The 16877-nt window shown below is 36.0% G+C and overlaps 1 protein-coding gene across 1 annotated transcript in view; it reads left to right on the top strand.

Annotated features, from left to right (window-relative positions):
• The window catches only part of LOC128855113 (titin homolog), a 172832-nt gene that overhangs the window by 142181 nt on the left and 13774 nt on the right, over positions 1 to 16877 (top strand). Inside the window, exon 3 of the mRNA XM_054089755.1 lies at positions 11783 to 11821. Within this exon, the coding sequence (XP_053945730.1) occupies positions 11783 to 11821 (39 nt within the window). The remainder of the gene's footprint in view (positions 1 to 11782; positions 11822 to 16877) is intronic.

Below are 16877 nucleotides of genomic sequence, written 5' to 3'. Positions count from 1 at the left end.
TGAACACATGTATGCATATTTCTTGACAGGCTGTCTGTTGCAGTTGTTACCCATCCGATAGAATCTTCGTACTTCAGCTACAGGCAGCCACTTGGTCGCTTCTGAGAATTAGCAACGCTCCCAGTTTTCGTTTCGTAATAGAAACATATTTGTGTATGTGTGCGTATACATTTACATGTGCTTATATGCGCGCGTACATTCATTCACTCACATATTCCTCATCTACTCATCCTGTCATCATCCATCCAACATAGAGTGATGGTGTTACGAGCATAGTATGTACGTGTGTGTGTTTAGGACTCTGGCAAATAACTTCTATTAAACCTGTTGTTAGTTAGGTTAATATTACCGTGTTGTGGTTATTTTTTTTCTCGATTTTTCTTGGTTTTCTTCTTTATTATTATTATTCTAGCATCTTCTTGCTGCTGAATTGCAGAGTCTAATGTGATTTTCCATGGCATAATACTCGCATGTAATTCCACAGGACGGATAAATCATCGCATGCATAATGCAATTTTCGTTACACTGCTTGCAAATTGTTTGATCTGTATAAAGTGACTTAATGTGCGTTGCCAGCCACTGAGTTGCTTCCTGTGCATACACAATTATGTGCTTAATAGATCATACAAAAATACTTGACGACATACAAACACACACGCGTGCAGTGAATTTATTTGCGGTGCCTTTAACGCATCCCAGTCAGGTGGTGTGGCCCTATGTTCCATACCGGAACTCAAGGAATTTATGATGATGATTGAGTCTCTTGGTTATTACTCGTAGGACTTCTACGCAGCCTTTTTTTAATATTTTTATTAATTCTCATTGATGTTTGTAGAGTTGAAGTTGATCAGTTGTAATGCCACTGCCTTGATAGCATTTATTTTGCATTATGCAAATTTCAAATTTTACGCGGATGTCTATGGCCTTAAATAAATGCAAAAATATGTTTGTGGATAGATGTGGCTAATATTGCAGGGTAAAACAGTTCAGTTCAGTTGAAAAGTTCAGTTTTTATAGACAAAGCCTGACAGCAACTCTGTAGCTCTGAAGAACATAAAGTTTAGGTTTGGTCACAACGGACCCATTTCGTGGTCCAAGTGGCATCGCTGTCTCTATGTGCGATGCGGCTGCCAAACCTAACCTAGGTTGAACTTGACTTGTCCTGTAGATAGCACATATACCAGAAAATGATCCACAGTGATATCAAGTGATTATATGAAGAGTTTAATAACTTTATATTTAGTACACAGTTTAAATAATTTAAGAAAGCTGCTAATTGTTTGACCTGCCACATTTTTTAAGGTCGAAAATGAGGCAAAATCTGAGCAGTTTATTCTTGTTTTGCTAAGTGTAGGGCTGAGACAGAGTAGGGTTTTCCAGAGTTCCTCTCGCGTCGACTTCCTTACTTATTGTGCATGTATCGTTCTGCACTAGCTTCAGTTTGACCGCATACGGTGGGATGAGACCGTATCCCCCCTACAAGTTTACACTCTTTCCTGTAGGAGATAAAATGCAGACCTTGTAGACCTGGCATTGTGCCTGCGTAGCATGATTTTCGCGTTCCTGCATGAGCTGGTTCTTTCCCGTCTTGTGTTCGCTTCTTGAATCATTGCTGCATCTAAATCCAGTCGTTGTTTGCAGAGTGGTGGTCGTTCTAGCTGCCCGAAGATTTGCGCCTGCTTTGTCTAGTATATCCACTTTCTCGTTTGCTTAAATTCCCTTGTGTCCTGGAGCTCAGTAGATTGTGGTTAGTTTATCAGTTCGTAGTTCATTCATCCTATTCCGGCATCTTCGTTCGCAGTGTGAGTTTATCATTGCAGCTGCTATTGCTTTGATGACTGCTGGGCGGTCAATGCGAAAGTTTATTTGAGAGTTCGCAGAAGTGTTTTCTATATCTAAGTCGTAGATCTCAACTTGGAACACACTGCAATAGTGATCATGATTTACTTTTAGTACCGCTCCAACTACTCACTTGCTGAATACCCCTTCAAGAACTTGACTAATAGGGTTTAGACATCTTCCTAAGGTGATGATGGCTAGGTCATCTGCATAAGCAGTTAGCTTTGTTTCTCCGTTTTTCATTTTAAGTAAGATCCTGTTTACTCCCAGAGTTCACAGTAGAAGAGAATTACGCACATAATAAGAACTTACACAACATTTTGAAATCGATATTAAAATCATATATTTTTACTCTTGAGTTATACAGTTATAAAGAAACTTGCTTGTACTCGCTTATTTTGTTCTTTCTTTCCCATTAATATTTCCCTTACGCTTGCATAACCGATCTTAAGCGAGCGTATCGAAAGCAACTACTACTCCATAAGCCAGTTAAAATTTTTTTTTTTTTTTTTTTTTTTTTTATAACTTACTTTATTTGCAATCTATCTACTATAAGACATTCAGCAAATTAGATCTTATAAGATAATGGCAGCGGTAGTTTTGCTTTTGTGCAAATCTACATAGAAATTACAACAGCTTATTAACTTGTACAGTTCGTTCTTAAATTATTAAAATTCATTAGTACTTCAAGATTGCTTAAATTCATTGTTTGTTAATATTATCACTTAAGATTAACTTACTTAATTTTACCTTAAAGTTTATAGGTTGAGTAGATTCATACTAGAGGAATGGCAAGTCTAAGATATGATTGCGTTTTAACCGTATAGTTTCCAGTTAAAATGTGCACAGAAAAAATAGCAAACGAACACGCAACCCGCTCCTAAGAATTGCATACTTCCAGGCGAGAGCTCTAATACTCGTAAGCACAATTATTTGCTTATTTAAACACGAAGTATTTGCTCGCCAATAGTTACTTCGGAATTTTTTGTTGCTAATCCAGATTTTAAGTCGTTGATAACTTTAGTTGTCCATCTGTCGCGTGTTTCTTGCCTGTGGATGAGCCACGGTCACACTCGTGAACTCAGGCAAAGGTACTGCCCTGTAAAGGCAAGCATCAGCTGTGGTTTCTGCGAGTTGGAAAACAAGCAAGTGAGACGTTGTCGCTACCACTTGACACACAACATATACTCATGCATACATACAAAATACGTACACCTCTCAAATTGAGGGTGTGCCTATCTGGCGAAGCACGTTACCGAGGTGGGACCATGCCAGTCTATGCATGCCACTGGCCAAGACCAAGCAACAAGAATAGCAACAATGTCTGGAAATAACTGTGCTGTCTGCACATACTTAAAGTTAATGTGTTTTTTTTTTTGTTTGATTTGTTGTATGTTTTCTTTGTTTGAAGCACAAAACAAATGCGTTGCGGCTACTTACGAAAACTATTCAAAATGCTTAACAAACGCTTTGTTAGCGTAATTGTCATTGATACTGCTGCTGCTAACAATACGCGCAAACGCAATTCTATAAAAAAAGTAACAATGTACAACTTTAGTGTTGCAACTTGTGGCATGCTGCAAGTGGATTTCTTGCTTCAATTTCCGCAAACTTGGAAGTCAAGTTAGGTACTCGCCATTTTCTTGTGCAGTTTTTCTCTTTTCTCTGGTGCAATTTTTGTCTTACTTTGTATGCAGCCTACAACGAAATTATTTAAAAAATTATGAGTTGACAAGCAAAGAATTAAGATGCACTAAAATAAAAAATATATGTATGTATTTTCGCTCTAAGTAAAGCATTAGAACAGCTGGACTTTGAAATGTACAAAATAATTAATCAGAGGTGTTTAGATCGGTGCTCTACTAAGGCATTGACAGCACGCGGCAGGCCCAGGAAACCTGCCACTTCAACGAGGGGTTAGGCCGCAGCCAAGACTGTGGCGCAAAATTAATCATCCAGTTTTTTCAACAACTTTTTTACTAAATACAAAAACGGTTTTGAGTGATGGAAACTTTAATTTGGCTTTTACGCGCTCCATTGCTTGTCTGTTTCTATATATAAATTTGTAATTATAAATCTTTCGACAAGGTGATTAATTTTGAGCCACCTTGTATGTATGTATTTTATGTTAGTAAGGCGACACAAAGTTCATACAACTTATGACTTATATTCTTGCATCAAAAGCTCAGATGATAACGTAAATGCGAACGAGCGGAGCAAAAAGAGGAATGCAATGCAAGAAGTGTGAGAAAGGGCGTCGAATGTGATTAAAAAAATATTGATGTACGCACAGAAAATTTTAGTATTGAGTGTAGAAAATATGGCGATACACAACAACACACCAGACAACAACCACTCGAATACAGCTATAAACTTGTCCGAACAGAGTATTTTGCAATTAATTTGTAGTATTCGTCTGTTTTTGCATTGGTTTGAGAAATGTATCACAAACACGTTCAAAATAAATAAAGAACGAAAAGTATAATGCACATAAAAAAATAAGAAAAAACCAAGTTAGAGACATAATTTTCCTTTAATGCAATATTTCAATGTTATTGCATAGCATTCAGCGTTCGCAGATGCGGTCAAATAAACAACATACTACTTACACAGCCATGTGTTGTATATTGAATAAGTAAGTCAAACAGTTCATCAAGAGGCCAGTAAATTGAGCCAGAGCTATTGCCACCTTCGCCTGCGTGTCACTAACACTACACCAGACGAGAAAGCAGCAGCAAAGAGAAAAAATCCATATTGCACTTGGTTGAGATTCGAACGAAATGCCGGTGTATTTGTGGTGTGTACGCTAGCCAAACGAAAGACTAAAGACACGAACTTTTTCAGCATTAGCTGCTGCAGAAGCTGGTGTTACTGCTACTTCCACTGCCGCCTCTATTACTGCTGGCTATTGTTGCAAGCGCTCTTATTGCTGTTAATATACGAATTTTATGCGCAAACATGTTTTGTGGCGTCTGTCTGTGTCTGCTTAAGAGCTTGTTTGGCTTTGCGTATGCAGATTTTGTGGTCATAGTACAAGTGCAAGGCTCTCTAGGCATATGCTGCAAGCTACACACGCATACACACATACACCCATTTATATACACATATATCACTATGAGTATGCTCTATGGCCTGGGTATGCTTATAGTGGCTTCCAAGGTACATACGTTCACTTGCCGCTAAGCACTTTGCATTGTGTTGATGCAGCCCGTCGCATTTATTGTGATTGCAGGTATATATTTTGTTGTTGGCGTATTGGAAAATAAAAATTGGCATCCGTTAGCTGACAGGATTTACACACATGCATATCTGTGCATACTTTCGGCACACAACACAGTAACTAAGTTACCTTCGCCTGTTTACCCAATCTTAACAAACGGGAAATATATTTAATGGGCCTTTCGGAACAGGATTCTTTTATCGTTTTAAATTTGAGTGGCGGCAAAATGAAATCTTTGTGAAGTGGTAAAGGTATGTGAAATAAGTACTAAATTAAATTAAATACAATAAAATAATATTAAATCTGAAAAAAATAAAATAAAGTAAAATAAAGCAACATAAAATTACCTGGAATAAAACAAAAAAATTTAAATTTACAATAGTTAAATTAAATAAAACAAAATATAATAAATTAAAAGTGATTGGAATAAAATTAAATGAAAAAATTTAATTTAAGTAAATAAATAATAAAATAGCACCAAATAAACTTAAACACAATAAATCAAAATAAACTAAAACAAAGTAAAAGAAAATAAAACAAATTAACATCAAATAAAATATCAAAAAATAAAATTAATTAGAATAAAATTAAATTAAATAAATTCACATAAACTTAAATACAATAAGTCAAAATAATATGAAATAAAATAAAATAAATTATATTAGAAAACATCAACCAAAATATATTATAATAAAATATATTGGAATAAAATTAAATTAAATTGCAATAAAACTGCATCAAATATATAAAATAAAACAGAGAAAAATAAATAACATCAGAAATAATATAAATTGGTAGAAAGTTTTCCTCTTTTCTTTAATTTTTATGTCAACACAAAGTAAAAGAATTGCATTGAATTAAATTGAATTAAATAAAAATATGAATTTAAACTAATAAAACAAGTTAAAAGAAATTACCTTGAAATATTCTCAAATTACCTAAAAATATCCTAAACTACCTAATTGAAATAAAATTAAATAAATTACATTAAAATAGCATCAAATTAAATTGAGGTAAAATAAAGAAAAAAAATTATATATTAGTAAAATAAAAAAAATAAATAAAAACATATATTATATTAAACTAACCAACTAAATAAAATAGCATCAAATAAAAATAAATTAAAAATTAAATAAATCAAAATAGAGTGAAATAAAATATAATAAATTTTATTAAAATATCATCAAATAAAATATCATAAAGTAAAAAAAGCAAAAAAATGATAATTACAATTATGAAATTTTAACTAATTGCAATTAAATAACCTCAAATAAAATACAATGAAATCAAAAGAAAAGAATGTCAAAATCAGCTCACGCCATTTATAAAACTTAGAACTCTGCCACAGGGTTAAGCGCACAGTAGTAATTTTCGAGTTACATTTTCACTCTATGTTCCAAATTGCACAATGTCCGGAACTGGTGCTATTTAAACCATTTGTCACTAAATATTAGCAAATGCGTTCACGTAAAATATGCTAAACAAACAATACTTTGCATACTTCGTATAATATTGCTGGCTTACCTTTGCAATCCGTTGAGGAAATTAAAGACTTATGCGTTATTTTCGACTCTAAGCTGAATTTCACCAGCCATGTTAACCACGTCATAAGACGATCATATGCGATGCTAGCATTCGTTCGCCGAAATTGTATTGTGCTTCTGTTAGATCAAGATTAGAGTATGCCGCTATTATTTGGAGACCGTACCAAATAGGTCTGTCTAATCGGATTGAGAGAGTTCAGAAAGTCTTTCTTCGTTTTGCGCTCCGATCTTTAATTTATCTGAACCTGTACCATCGTACCGCTCTCGATGTTTATTAATTGACTTAAGGGGGGGGTAGGGTTAATTCCACTAAAAATATGCACTTATTTATGAATTTTTTTGGAAAGATGATTCATGTAAATTTATTTATCCAATTAGTATACTGTAAACTCATATTTCAAAAATATTTTCAAAAATTTTCACAAGAAAATATACAAAATTGAGCCGTTGACAGCAGATCTACGCAGACGTCTCGAAAAAAAGGCAATTTGCCGTGGACAGTTTTTCTCAACATTGGATCATCTGAAATCAAAAAATCAAGGAGTTTTCATTAGGTAATCAATTGTCCGAGGTAACCCTGTCGAGTCTTTATTAAAATTTTTTTCAATTTTTTTTAACATTTGAAGTAGAAGTGCGATTTTTAGACGATAAATCGCATAATATTGTTTATTGTAAAATAAATAAAAATTGAAAAAAAAACCTCCGAGGGTTGCCTCGGTAATTATGAAGAGAAAGTGTGTACAAAATTTCAGGAAGACCGGTAGAGTAGAATCAGAGAAAAAGTGTCCACCGACTTGAAAAACGTCGTTTTCCAGAAAATCGATTTAAAGTTCGACCATAGCAGGTAGCCGAGTCGTTGCGGCCAACGGTTATAATGCTCTGACTTTGTGAGTTTTGCACCGATTGACCAAAAAAAATTTTGTTTTACCCTAAAAACCATGCCCCCCCACCTTAAAACCACTTGATAGCAGATGATCTCAATATGAGGCTCCGACAGTATGAAACCTTTAAAATTGGCTTCTCGAGAACCAACTATGGGGTGAATGCTCCGATTCCTAGGGCATGTGCAGATTTAAATATATTTTTCAATTCTTCTGGTGCTGATTTTACATGGCCGTATGGCATCTTAGTCAATCATCTTAAATCGTTCTTTTCTTAGTATACTACTAAACTATTGTACATTAGCTTAATATAGTCTGTAAGAATGTATCCATGCAAAGACAATAAATAAATAAATAAAATTCGGATATACAGCACAAAAGAATATTTCTTGGTGGAGCAATTCATATTCTCTCAAATACCTCTGACTCTTTTTGGTGAGCTTAATTCGCGATCTTGGGCAAGAATTCACTTCCAAGGTTTGGACAAACAGAGGAAGCAAAACTCAGCAGATGCAGAAATTTTAGCAAAAGTATTGGTCTCTACTTTAAGGCAACGAAATATATTAGAAGTCATCTGGTAGTTATAAAACTTTCACGAGAGACCGTGAAGTGCTACAAAATTTTCCCAACCCAAGAACCCATAAGATTCAGAACTTTTGCACGGGAGAAGCCAGTATAGAATTTTCTGTACGCCAAACTGCGACAAAACTCTACGGAAGGGGATAATTCTTATACTTATACAATGCGCATCATATACTGATTTTTTCACGAAATGAGCTTTAATAGATAATTTCAGCATAACTGATCTATAGACAACAATTATTTTTACTTCATTTTTGCATTCATACAAGCAACCGAACGTAATACAAAAATTCATTCGACTGCAGCGACATGATCATAACTTGTCACAAACTGTTCACACCATCACAACAACTACACATGTCTGACTTTGCCACTTGCCATACGAGCACACAGTTGCCACCATTTCAATTCGTAAATGAGTTGTTTCAAGCAAAGACGTGGATAACTTGGCACAATCTGTCAGCTTTTAACAATTTGTTTAGTGGCTATCTTACATATGTACATACCTACATACATACATACATATGTCTTATGTTGCATGCACAAGAGCAAGCCAAGCACATAGACACATAAAAAACACACACACACGTCCACACGCATGCATTCAAATGGCCAGACAACAGTTGCAAGTTCACATTCTACTGGTTTATTATGGTCACACTGCAACGTTAGCTGCAGCCACCGCTGCATGCAACTATTACGAATGCAGCAGCACAATGCAGCCATGCAACGCAAACGTCACTTACTCGTGTAATTTGACTACTAAAGTGTACTAACAATTTCTGCTGCACGTATTTTTTTCTTATTTTTTTTTTTTTTTTGCTTTTTGCATTCAATTCTACGTTTTCGCTCCACTCGAAACGATTTTGTTTTCTGCTCTTCAATCTTCCTTTGCCTGGCTTGACTTCACCTTGTTGTTATTTGCTGTTGCTTTGTAATTGTTATTGTTGCAGCATGTTGCAGTTATTATGTGATAATGACATGTTGCCAAAGTTAACTGGATTGCGGCTCGACTAGTGGCTTTCGTAGTGTTGTTTTTGTTGTATGTATGTTGGTATTCGCTGTTTGCACTTCGATATTTATGTTAAGGTGCATACCTTTTTTTATTGTACGTACAAGTGCTTGAAAGTGTGTGGGTACTTTCGTATCTTTGTTGGCATTTTTGTTATTAGTAGCGGCAATTTTCCGCAATTTCACGGCTATCGGTAACAATGTTGTTAAGTTTGTCAGCGCAGGTTGTTTATGTGTTATTTTTATTATTGGTACTTTTAACTTTTCACGTTTGTACTTTTATTGCATACTTGGCCGCACAAAAACGAATTTAAGTGCACTAGCGTTTGTATGTATTTGTGTATAAGTATTCGATCGTCAAATTATGCTGATGCTTGAAGCTCTTACGTAACTTAGTGAATAAATTGCATAGAAGGAAATGAAACATATCAAACATATACTTCTTTCAAAATATATTTATGTACTAATAACTATGCACTCAGATTTGCACAAGTTTTCTTGTGTTTTGAAGCGAATCCCTCCTCGAAGGATTTTTCCAGCATAAATTTGCAAAATAAATATTTCAATAGGACAAAATATGTTAAAAAAAGCATAAAATTGTTTTTCGCACCGCAACAAATCAAAAATTACTCAATTAATTGAAATACCGGCCGCCGTAGCCGAATGGGTTGGCGCGGAATTCGGAATTCAGAGAGCGTTGGTTTAAATCTCCGTGAAACACCAAAATTAAGAAAACGTTTTTTCTAATATCTCCTAATAAAAAACATCTGCTATTCGAGGTCGGCTTAAAACTGTAGGTCCCGCCATTTGTGTAACAACATCAAGACGCATAAATTGGAGGAGGAGCTCGACCCAACACCAGAAAATGGTGTAGGTGCCAATTATATATATGTATACACAGTATGTTCAATAATATATATGTTCAAATAAACAGTATGTTCAGTAATATAACTTTTCAGATGTAGAATAAAACACGTATCGTACTGTGTTTGAAAGTTATTTTTTATTCAAAATAGTCTCCATTTAACTCGATATAACGTTCAGAACGATCAACCAATTTCTGCATGGACTTTTTTATGTCATCTAAGCGAATGTTCTTTAACACCTGTTTCACGGCTGCTTGATTGGCTGGAATATCATCATAAAATTCACCTTTCATGGCAGTTTTCAATTTAGGGAACAGAAAATAGTCGCATGGTGATAGATCAGGAGAATACGGAGAATACGGTCGATGACACAAATATGTTTTTGCATCAAAAATTCAAGAACATTTTTGGTTTTCTGAGGTGGTGCATTATCATGCAATAAAAACAGCTGTTTCCCCTCTGGATATTCAGGTCTTTCACGAACAATTCTTGACCACAAACGATGTAAAACTTGTAAATAGTATTATCCATTATTAGTTTGACCTTCTGCAACAAATTCCTGGTGTACAATACCCTTGGAATCGTAGAACGTGATCAACATTGTTTTGATTCTTTACTTCTGAAAACGCAATTTCTTTGCTTTTGGCTCCCCTTTCGTCTTCCATTCTGCAGATTGACGCTTAGTTTCAGGGCCATATTTGAAGCACCATGTTTCGTCACTAGTTATGATCGAATCAAGAAAATCTATATCGTTTTCAGCTGTTGAAATGATGTCTTTACAATGCTCTACACGAGCGATTTTTTGATCTTCATTTAATTGGTGTGGAACAAAGCGTGCACAAACCTTTCTTTTACCCAAATCGTCAGTTAAAATTTTCCAAATAGTACCAGTGCCAACATTCAGCGAACATTCTTGCAGTGAAATTTCCGTCAACAGCAATGATTTCGCGGACTTTTTCCACCAATTCAGCACGATTACTTGCTTCTGGACGACCAGGTCTTTCATCATCATTCAAATCTTCACGACCATTTTTGAATCGTTTAAAACAATTATATAGGTACATTTGAACGAGCTAAACAATCATCACCATAAACTTTTTGTATCAATTCGTACGTCTCACTAAATGTTTTTCCAAGTTTAACACAGAATTTAATATTTGCTCTTTGCTCCATTCTATTTTTACGACGCAAGCACGAAACATACTGTCAATAAAAAGCGCGTAACTTTTTAACCTGTCAAACGATTAACATGAAGTTGGCTGCGGTTGAAAGCTGACGCTTGTACCTTTTCGTACGTGTTCCATGATTTAAATAAAAAATTCTGTTATTTATTGAACATACTGTGTATATGTGATAAATATGCCGCTTTGTCGCTATGAAACTTTGAAATGTTCGTTATCACAGTGCATTAGTCAAGTTAAACAATTATTATTAATATAAGATGTTGGAAATACGAAAAAAACCGGACTTGGAAAAAATAAATATTTCAGTATATGCTCGTTGTGTACCAAACACCATACAAAAAAACGATGAGCAATGTATGCTATCTGATTTCTATATTTGAGGATTTATATCTACAAGGTGGCGAAAAATTAATCATCCAATGTTATTTTATTAAATAAATAAAATAGACGATTTTGGGTAATGCAAATTTTTACTTTAACACTTTTTGATATGATTGACGTCCACGCTATTTGCAAAAATTATAAATCTTCCGTTAGGGTGATTAATTTTGTGCCACCTTGTACTTTGCCTAAACGACAGAGTAGGGCATACCGGACTATTCCAACTATTTTCAACTTTAACTTATCAATGGCTTATTTTTTGTTCTCATTTTAGCTCCCCTACAAGATGCAACTGAAATTCAACAATTCACAGGTAAGGAAAGTTCGTATTAAAGGCAAGCAAAAATCTTTGAAATTCGTGTAGAAAAACTTATTCAAATTCCGCATTTTTGTTCTTAAATCAATAAATGATCACTATTCGTTGAAAAATAGGGTACTTAAATTAAATTTTTGTCAAAAAGGATACTTAATATGCAGTTTTGTATGAACAGTAATGTAAATATGAGAACAATCATGAGGAAAGGTAATAAGAGCAAAGTTGATTTATGTGGTTTTACTAAAAGTGTAAAATATTTAGTATTGAAAATAATTATTGTGAGCTATTGGTATACCCGATAAAACATATCGGAGAATAGTGTTTGGGGTTTCAAGCGATTGGTGGTATTGTTAGGGAGGTTATTGATTAATCTAAAGGAAATCTTTGTTTGAGGGAAATATTTGTTTAACCCTTAACTTCCCAGTATGACCAGTATGCTTGCATGACGTAAATCTAAAGCACTTTTGAAAGAAAACAAACACATTTTGAACGCAAAAAAATATATTACAATAGTAAAACATACTTCAATATATTCACCTTCATATATTACTAATTTATTTACTGTGCGGGTACAAACACATTTTGAATGCAAAAAATATGTACCGATGTATTATACACTTCAATAGTTGCTTATTTGCATACACAAAACCACTTCCACATTCGCTTGAACCAATTTACAAACCACTTCTGCCACTCAGATGTGAATACCTTCAAAGCGAGCTGTTTGAAGCCTTTAACAGCTTCTTTAGGCGTTGAAAACTTTTTACTTCGTATTTTATATTTGATATTCTGCAACAAAAAGCAATCATTAGATACGAAATCAGGGCTGTAAAGTGGATGACCCATTAATTCCATCTTTTGAGTGCTCAAAAACTATTTTGTGTGAGCCAATACGAGAGAGCTCGCATTGTGGAGTATGATTGGTCTACCTTAATTGATTGGTTTTCATTAATTCTCCGAAAACGTATGGCAAAGTAATGATTGTATACCACTCTGAATTGACTGTTTTAAGTTGCTGTAATGTTACAGTTACGGGATGAGGCGCCCAGTTGCTTTGAGGGGATTCTTCCGCGCACAACTTTTTTTGGAGTAAACTCGTCTTGGAACACCCATCTGACCATTGCTGCTTTGTTTCCGGCTCATGTGCATGGATCCAAGCTCCGTATCATGTTACGTGATTCGAACCACCTCGGTCAAATTTCTGCAAAGCTTATTTACACCAATCGACGCACTCCCATTCTTAGGCAATTGTCAAGTTATGCGATATCCAAGGAGACCATATCTTCTTGGCGACCAAATGCTTGTGAATATTAATTGTATGCTGATCGAATTAATGCCCAAGGATATCTCTATCTCGCGGTGTGTCACATCATCGATTGTTTTTGGACTATATATATAATTGGCGCGTACTCGCTTTTTGGGTGTTTGAGCTTCTCCTCCTATTTGTGGTGTGCGTCTTGATGTTGTTCCACAAATAGTGGGACCTACAGTTTTAAGCTGACTCCAAGCGGCACATAATTATGAGCACATTTTTATGAGGAGCTTTTTCATGGCAGAAATACACTCGGAGGTTTGCCATTGCCTGCCAAGGGGCGACCGCTATTAGAAAAACCTTTTTTCTTCATTTTGGTCTTTCACCAAGATTCTGGACTGGCTTTACGAAATTCATCTTACAAGCATCGACAGCCACGTTGGAGCTCGTTGTACCAGCATTTTACAGCGGCTAAGTATGATGCTTCAACGCCGAAAATCGAAGTAAGTCGAACAATGCACTGGTCTCCTTTCGATAACCAACGTTTAAAATCATAATAAATCATCGCACGAAAGCTTTCACGAGTTAATTCCATCTTTTGGGGGAACTAAATTCACTCAACTCACTAAAAAAAACAAATGAACCAAGCGTTCTGTGCCGATGGATAGTTTTTCAAGCATCTTCCATGCGGAGATGTATGCCATTTGTTTATGTGCAGTGATAAACTTAGATAGAAGTTTCCAGAATAAGGGAATTGGCATTCCGAGCGACAGACAGCCGGCGCTCAAGGCTCTGTCATACTGCGGGATTAAATCCTCGCTGGTTCTTGAGTGTCTCGAGAAACTGAATCTACTAAAAACGCAAAATTGCGTTTGACATAGGGGTATAACTGGGAACGAAGTAACGAACGCATTGGAAAGAGACGCTACGGCGCGCCATTATTAGGACCCGATCCTTTCCTTGCTATGGGACAACACACCATCAAGGAAAAGCTTAGAAGTGAAGAGCTGAGGCTAAGGAAGATTTTTTGGAAACGAACTATGGGGCTACGCCAGACGAAATCCTTCTTGAGAGGGTACAACCGAAAGTGGTTTAAAAACTCATAACCCTACCCAAGGATAAACTGAGAATGCTCAGGTGCACTCCAGCAAGCCACTGCAGACTGCGTAGTCATCTGCACATGATCGGAATATAGTTCACTAATTCTTGTCGCTTTTGCGACCAATCCCAGGAGACTCTAATCCTTGAATATAGTGCGGAGAAGGTTGAGAGATCTCGGCCAACTGGAGCCAGAAGAAAGGCACATACGCTCAATGCAACACAGCTCTATCCTGAATTGAATAAGAGAACTGAGTCGGGATGAGGTACTGTGATGAGCAGAGGGCTCAACAGTTCATGAGTTCAAAGTGCAAACCTCGAAATAATCTATCTATCTAAAGGTAACCCTCATATTAAGTCCAACCAATTAATGGCCTGGCCCATATTTGTGCTTGCTTGACTTGAAAACTGTCTATCATACATTTGGTGAGCGAGAATACATTTTTCGATACAAAGATTACTGCGAAAAGAACGAACATGGTCTGGATGCCTAATTCATAGGCAGAAGTCAGTCACAAAAGACTAATAATTTCGTGCCTAATATAATATATTGAAGGTCATTTGCACCATTTAACAGTTAGATGATTGGTATTGGTGACGTAGACAACTAAACTTCGTCTGAAGTTTTGAAAAAGTGTGGTTCAATCATACAAATCGCATTTAAAAGTAATTTTGGTGGGATATTATGGAGTCTCGCGTACCTCGCGATCAACACAGTCACTCTAAACATGGCATTATTTTTTTATTCATATACTCATTAAACCGTAAATGAGTTTTATCGCTAAAAATGCTCTCTATGTTAAAGGTTGTTCGAAAAAAAATGTAATTCATTCATTAAACAAAGCGATAAGCTAATAAACCAAAATGCCTGACACGCCACTCCATTTAACACTTTCAAAACGTGCATTTATTTACACCTCATTTATCCCATTAAAATTCATATTTACAATAATGAGACATAATTTACAATAATTGACTTGTTAAGGAAAACCAACAGTGGGTTACTGTGGAAAAACAAGAAACAATGAAGTGAGTGAGTGAGCGAATTAATTGAACAAACGCTTTTGATGTACTCGTATATCCACCCGCACCCACAAACATACATAACAATGAAATAAACTCAGTAAAATGTCATTGTAAAACAATAAGCGAAGAAAAAACAACAATGTTTACCTGCTGATCGCTCTATCTGGTGTAGTGAATGTTCGTGCTGAAGTCGTTACCCCGCAACCCTTTTGACACTTGAGCTTCTTATTCAGTTTCAAATTGTTAAAGCTGTGAAAATCAAAAGTCGCTTATCGGCTTGTCTTGTGCGCGCTTAGCGGTCTACCCACTCAAAACTCGTCAATTATAGTGGTTTACTTTTATGACATTTTATTGCTGTGTGAATTTCTTTTTTTTCATGAATTTTTACTTGATACAAATCTGTTTAGTCAGCTCCTTGCGTTCCGCGCTAAAAGTGCTATTTAGTGTTTGTGTTGTTGGTGAGTTATGACAACTCATTACTCATTTATTCATTTGCTCATTGTTTCATGCTCGACAAATGGAAATAAACTGTGAATTAGCGTACCCTCCTCGCGCTGTGAGTGACGCTCACGTGCTTTTATAAATCGTTAATTATTTGTTACCCTCATTCACTTTGCTGTTCACACTTCTTATGTATGTATATACAAGTACAGGGTGATTCAATAAGCCCGCAGATTTTATTTTTTAAATAAAACACAAGAAAATTTATCGAAACGATTTTTTTTATTCCATTATTTCTGTATATAATTTATAACGCACGGCCCTGAAATCGTCTCTAGCTTATTTGCATAGGTCACACCTTTGACCTATTCTGAGAGAAATAAATCCTATTGTAAATGTAAGTTCGCTAGATCTCAGGGGTCATTTGACCACGTTTTTTTGTAAGCTAATGCGTTCTGGGTTGTGTTGATCATCATTATTGTTTCCTGGAATCCCTAGCACGACATAGGGCACCAACAACACCTATGCGCCGTCTGGTCCGCTTAACCCGAGTTGATCCGTCTCGCGATTCACAGTTATTTTCCAGGTTTCCTTTGGCGATCTTTCTCTCGCTGTGAGTGGGTTCCATTCCCTTGCCTTCTTCTCTATGTTACCGCCTTCCTTGCGTAAAATGTGACCAAGCCACTTCCATTTCTGTCTTCTAATACAAACGTCTAGCGACTGCATTGTTGGGTTCTTCTTCTTAATTGACGCGATAACCGCTTACTCGATTTTGATCTGATCTTTCCAACGCAGATACCACCAGCTGGTATCGCATCGAATACTTTCAGAGCCGGAGCGTTTGTACCCATTCGGATAACATGCCTAAGCCAACGAAGCTACTGCATCTTTATTCGTTGCACTATGTCTATGTCGTCGTAAAGCTCATACAGCTGATCGATCCATCGGCTGTGATATTCGCAGAATCTTGATTTCAAGCACTCCAAGTGTCGCTTTATCAGATATTATTATTGCCCACGCTTCTGCGCCATACGTTAGGACGGGCCGGACGAGAGCCTTGTAGATTTACCAGTTGCCTACTTAATCCGAAGTAGCACTTGTTGGCAAGAGAGATTCTTCGTTGGATTTCCAGGCTGACATTGTTATCGCTGTTAATGCTGGTTCCTAGATAATCCATGGTTGGGTTAGCTTAAGTTAAAATGGTTGCACAAATAATGTTCACACTTGGTCGAGGAA

This window comes from Anastrepha ludens, chromosome 2 (genome assembly GCF_028408465.1).
Source record: "Anastrepha ludens isolate Willacy chromosome 2, idAnaLude1.1, whole genome shotgun sequence".
In the NCBI taxonomy this organism is placed as follows: domain Eukaryota; kingdom Metazoa; phylum Arthropoda; class Insecta; order Diptera; family Tephritidae; genus Anastrepha; species Anastrepha ludens.
This window is presented reverse-complemented; position numbering and strand designations above follow the sequence as displayed.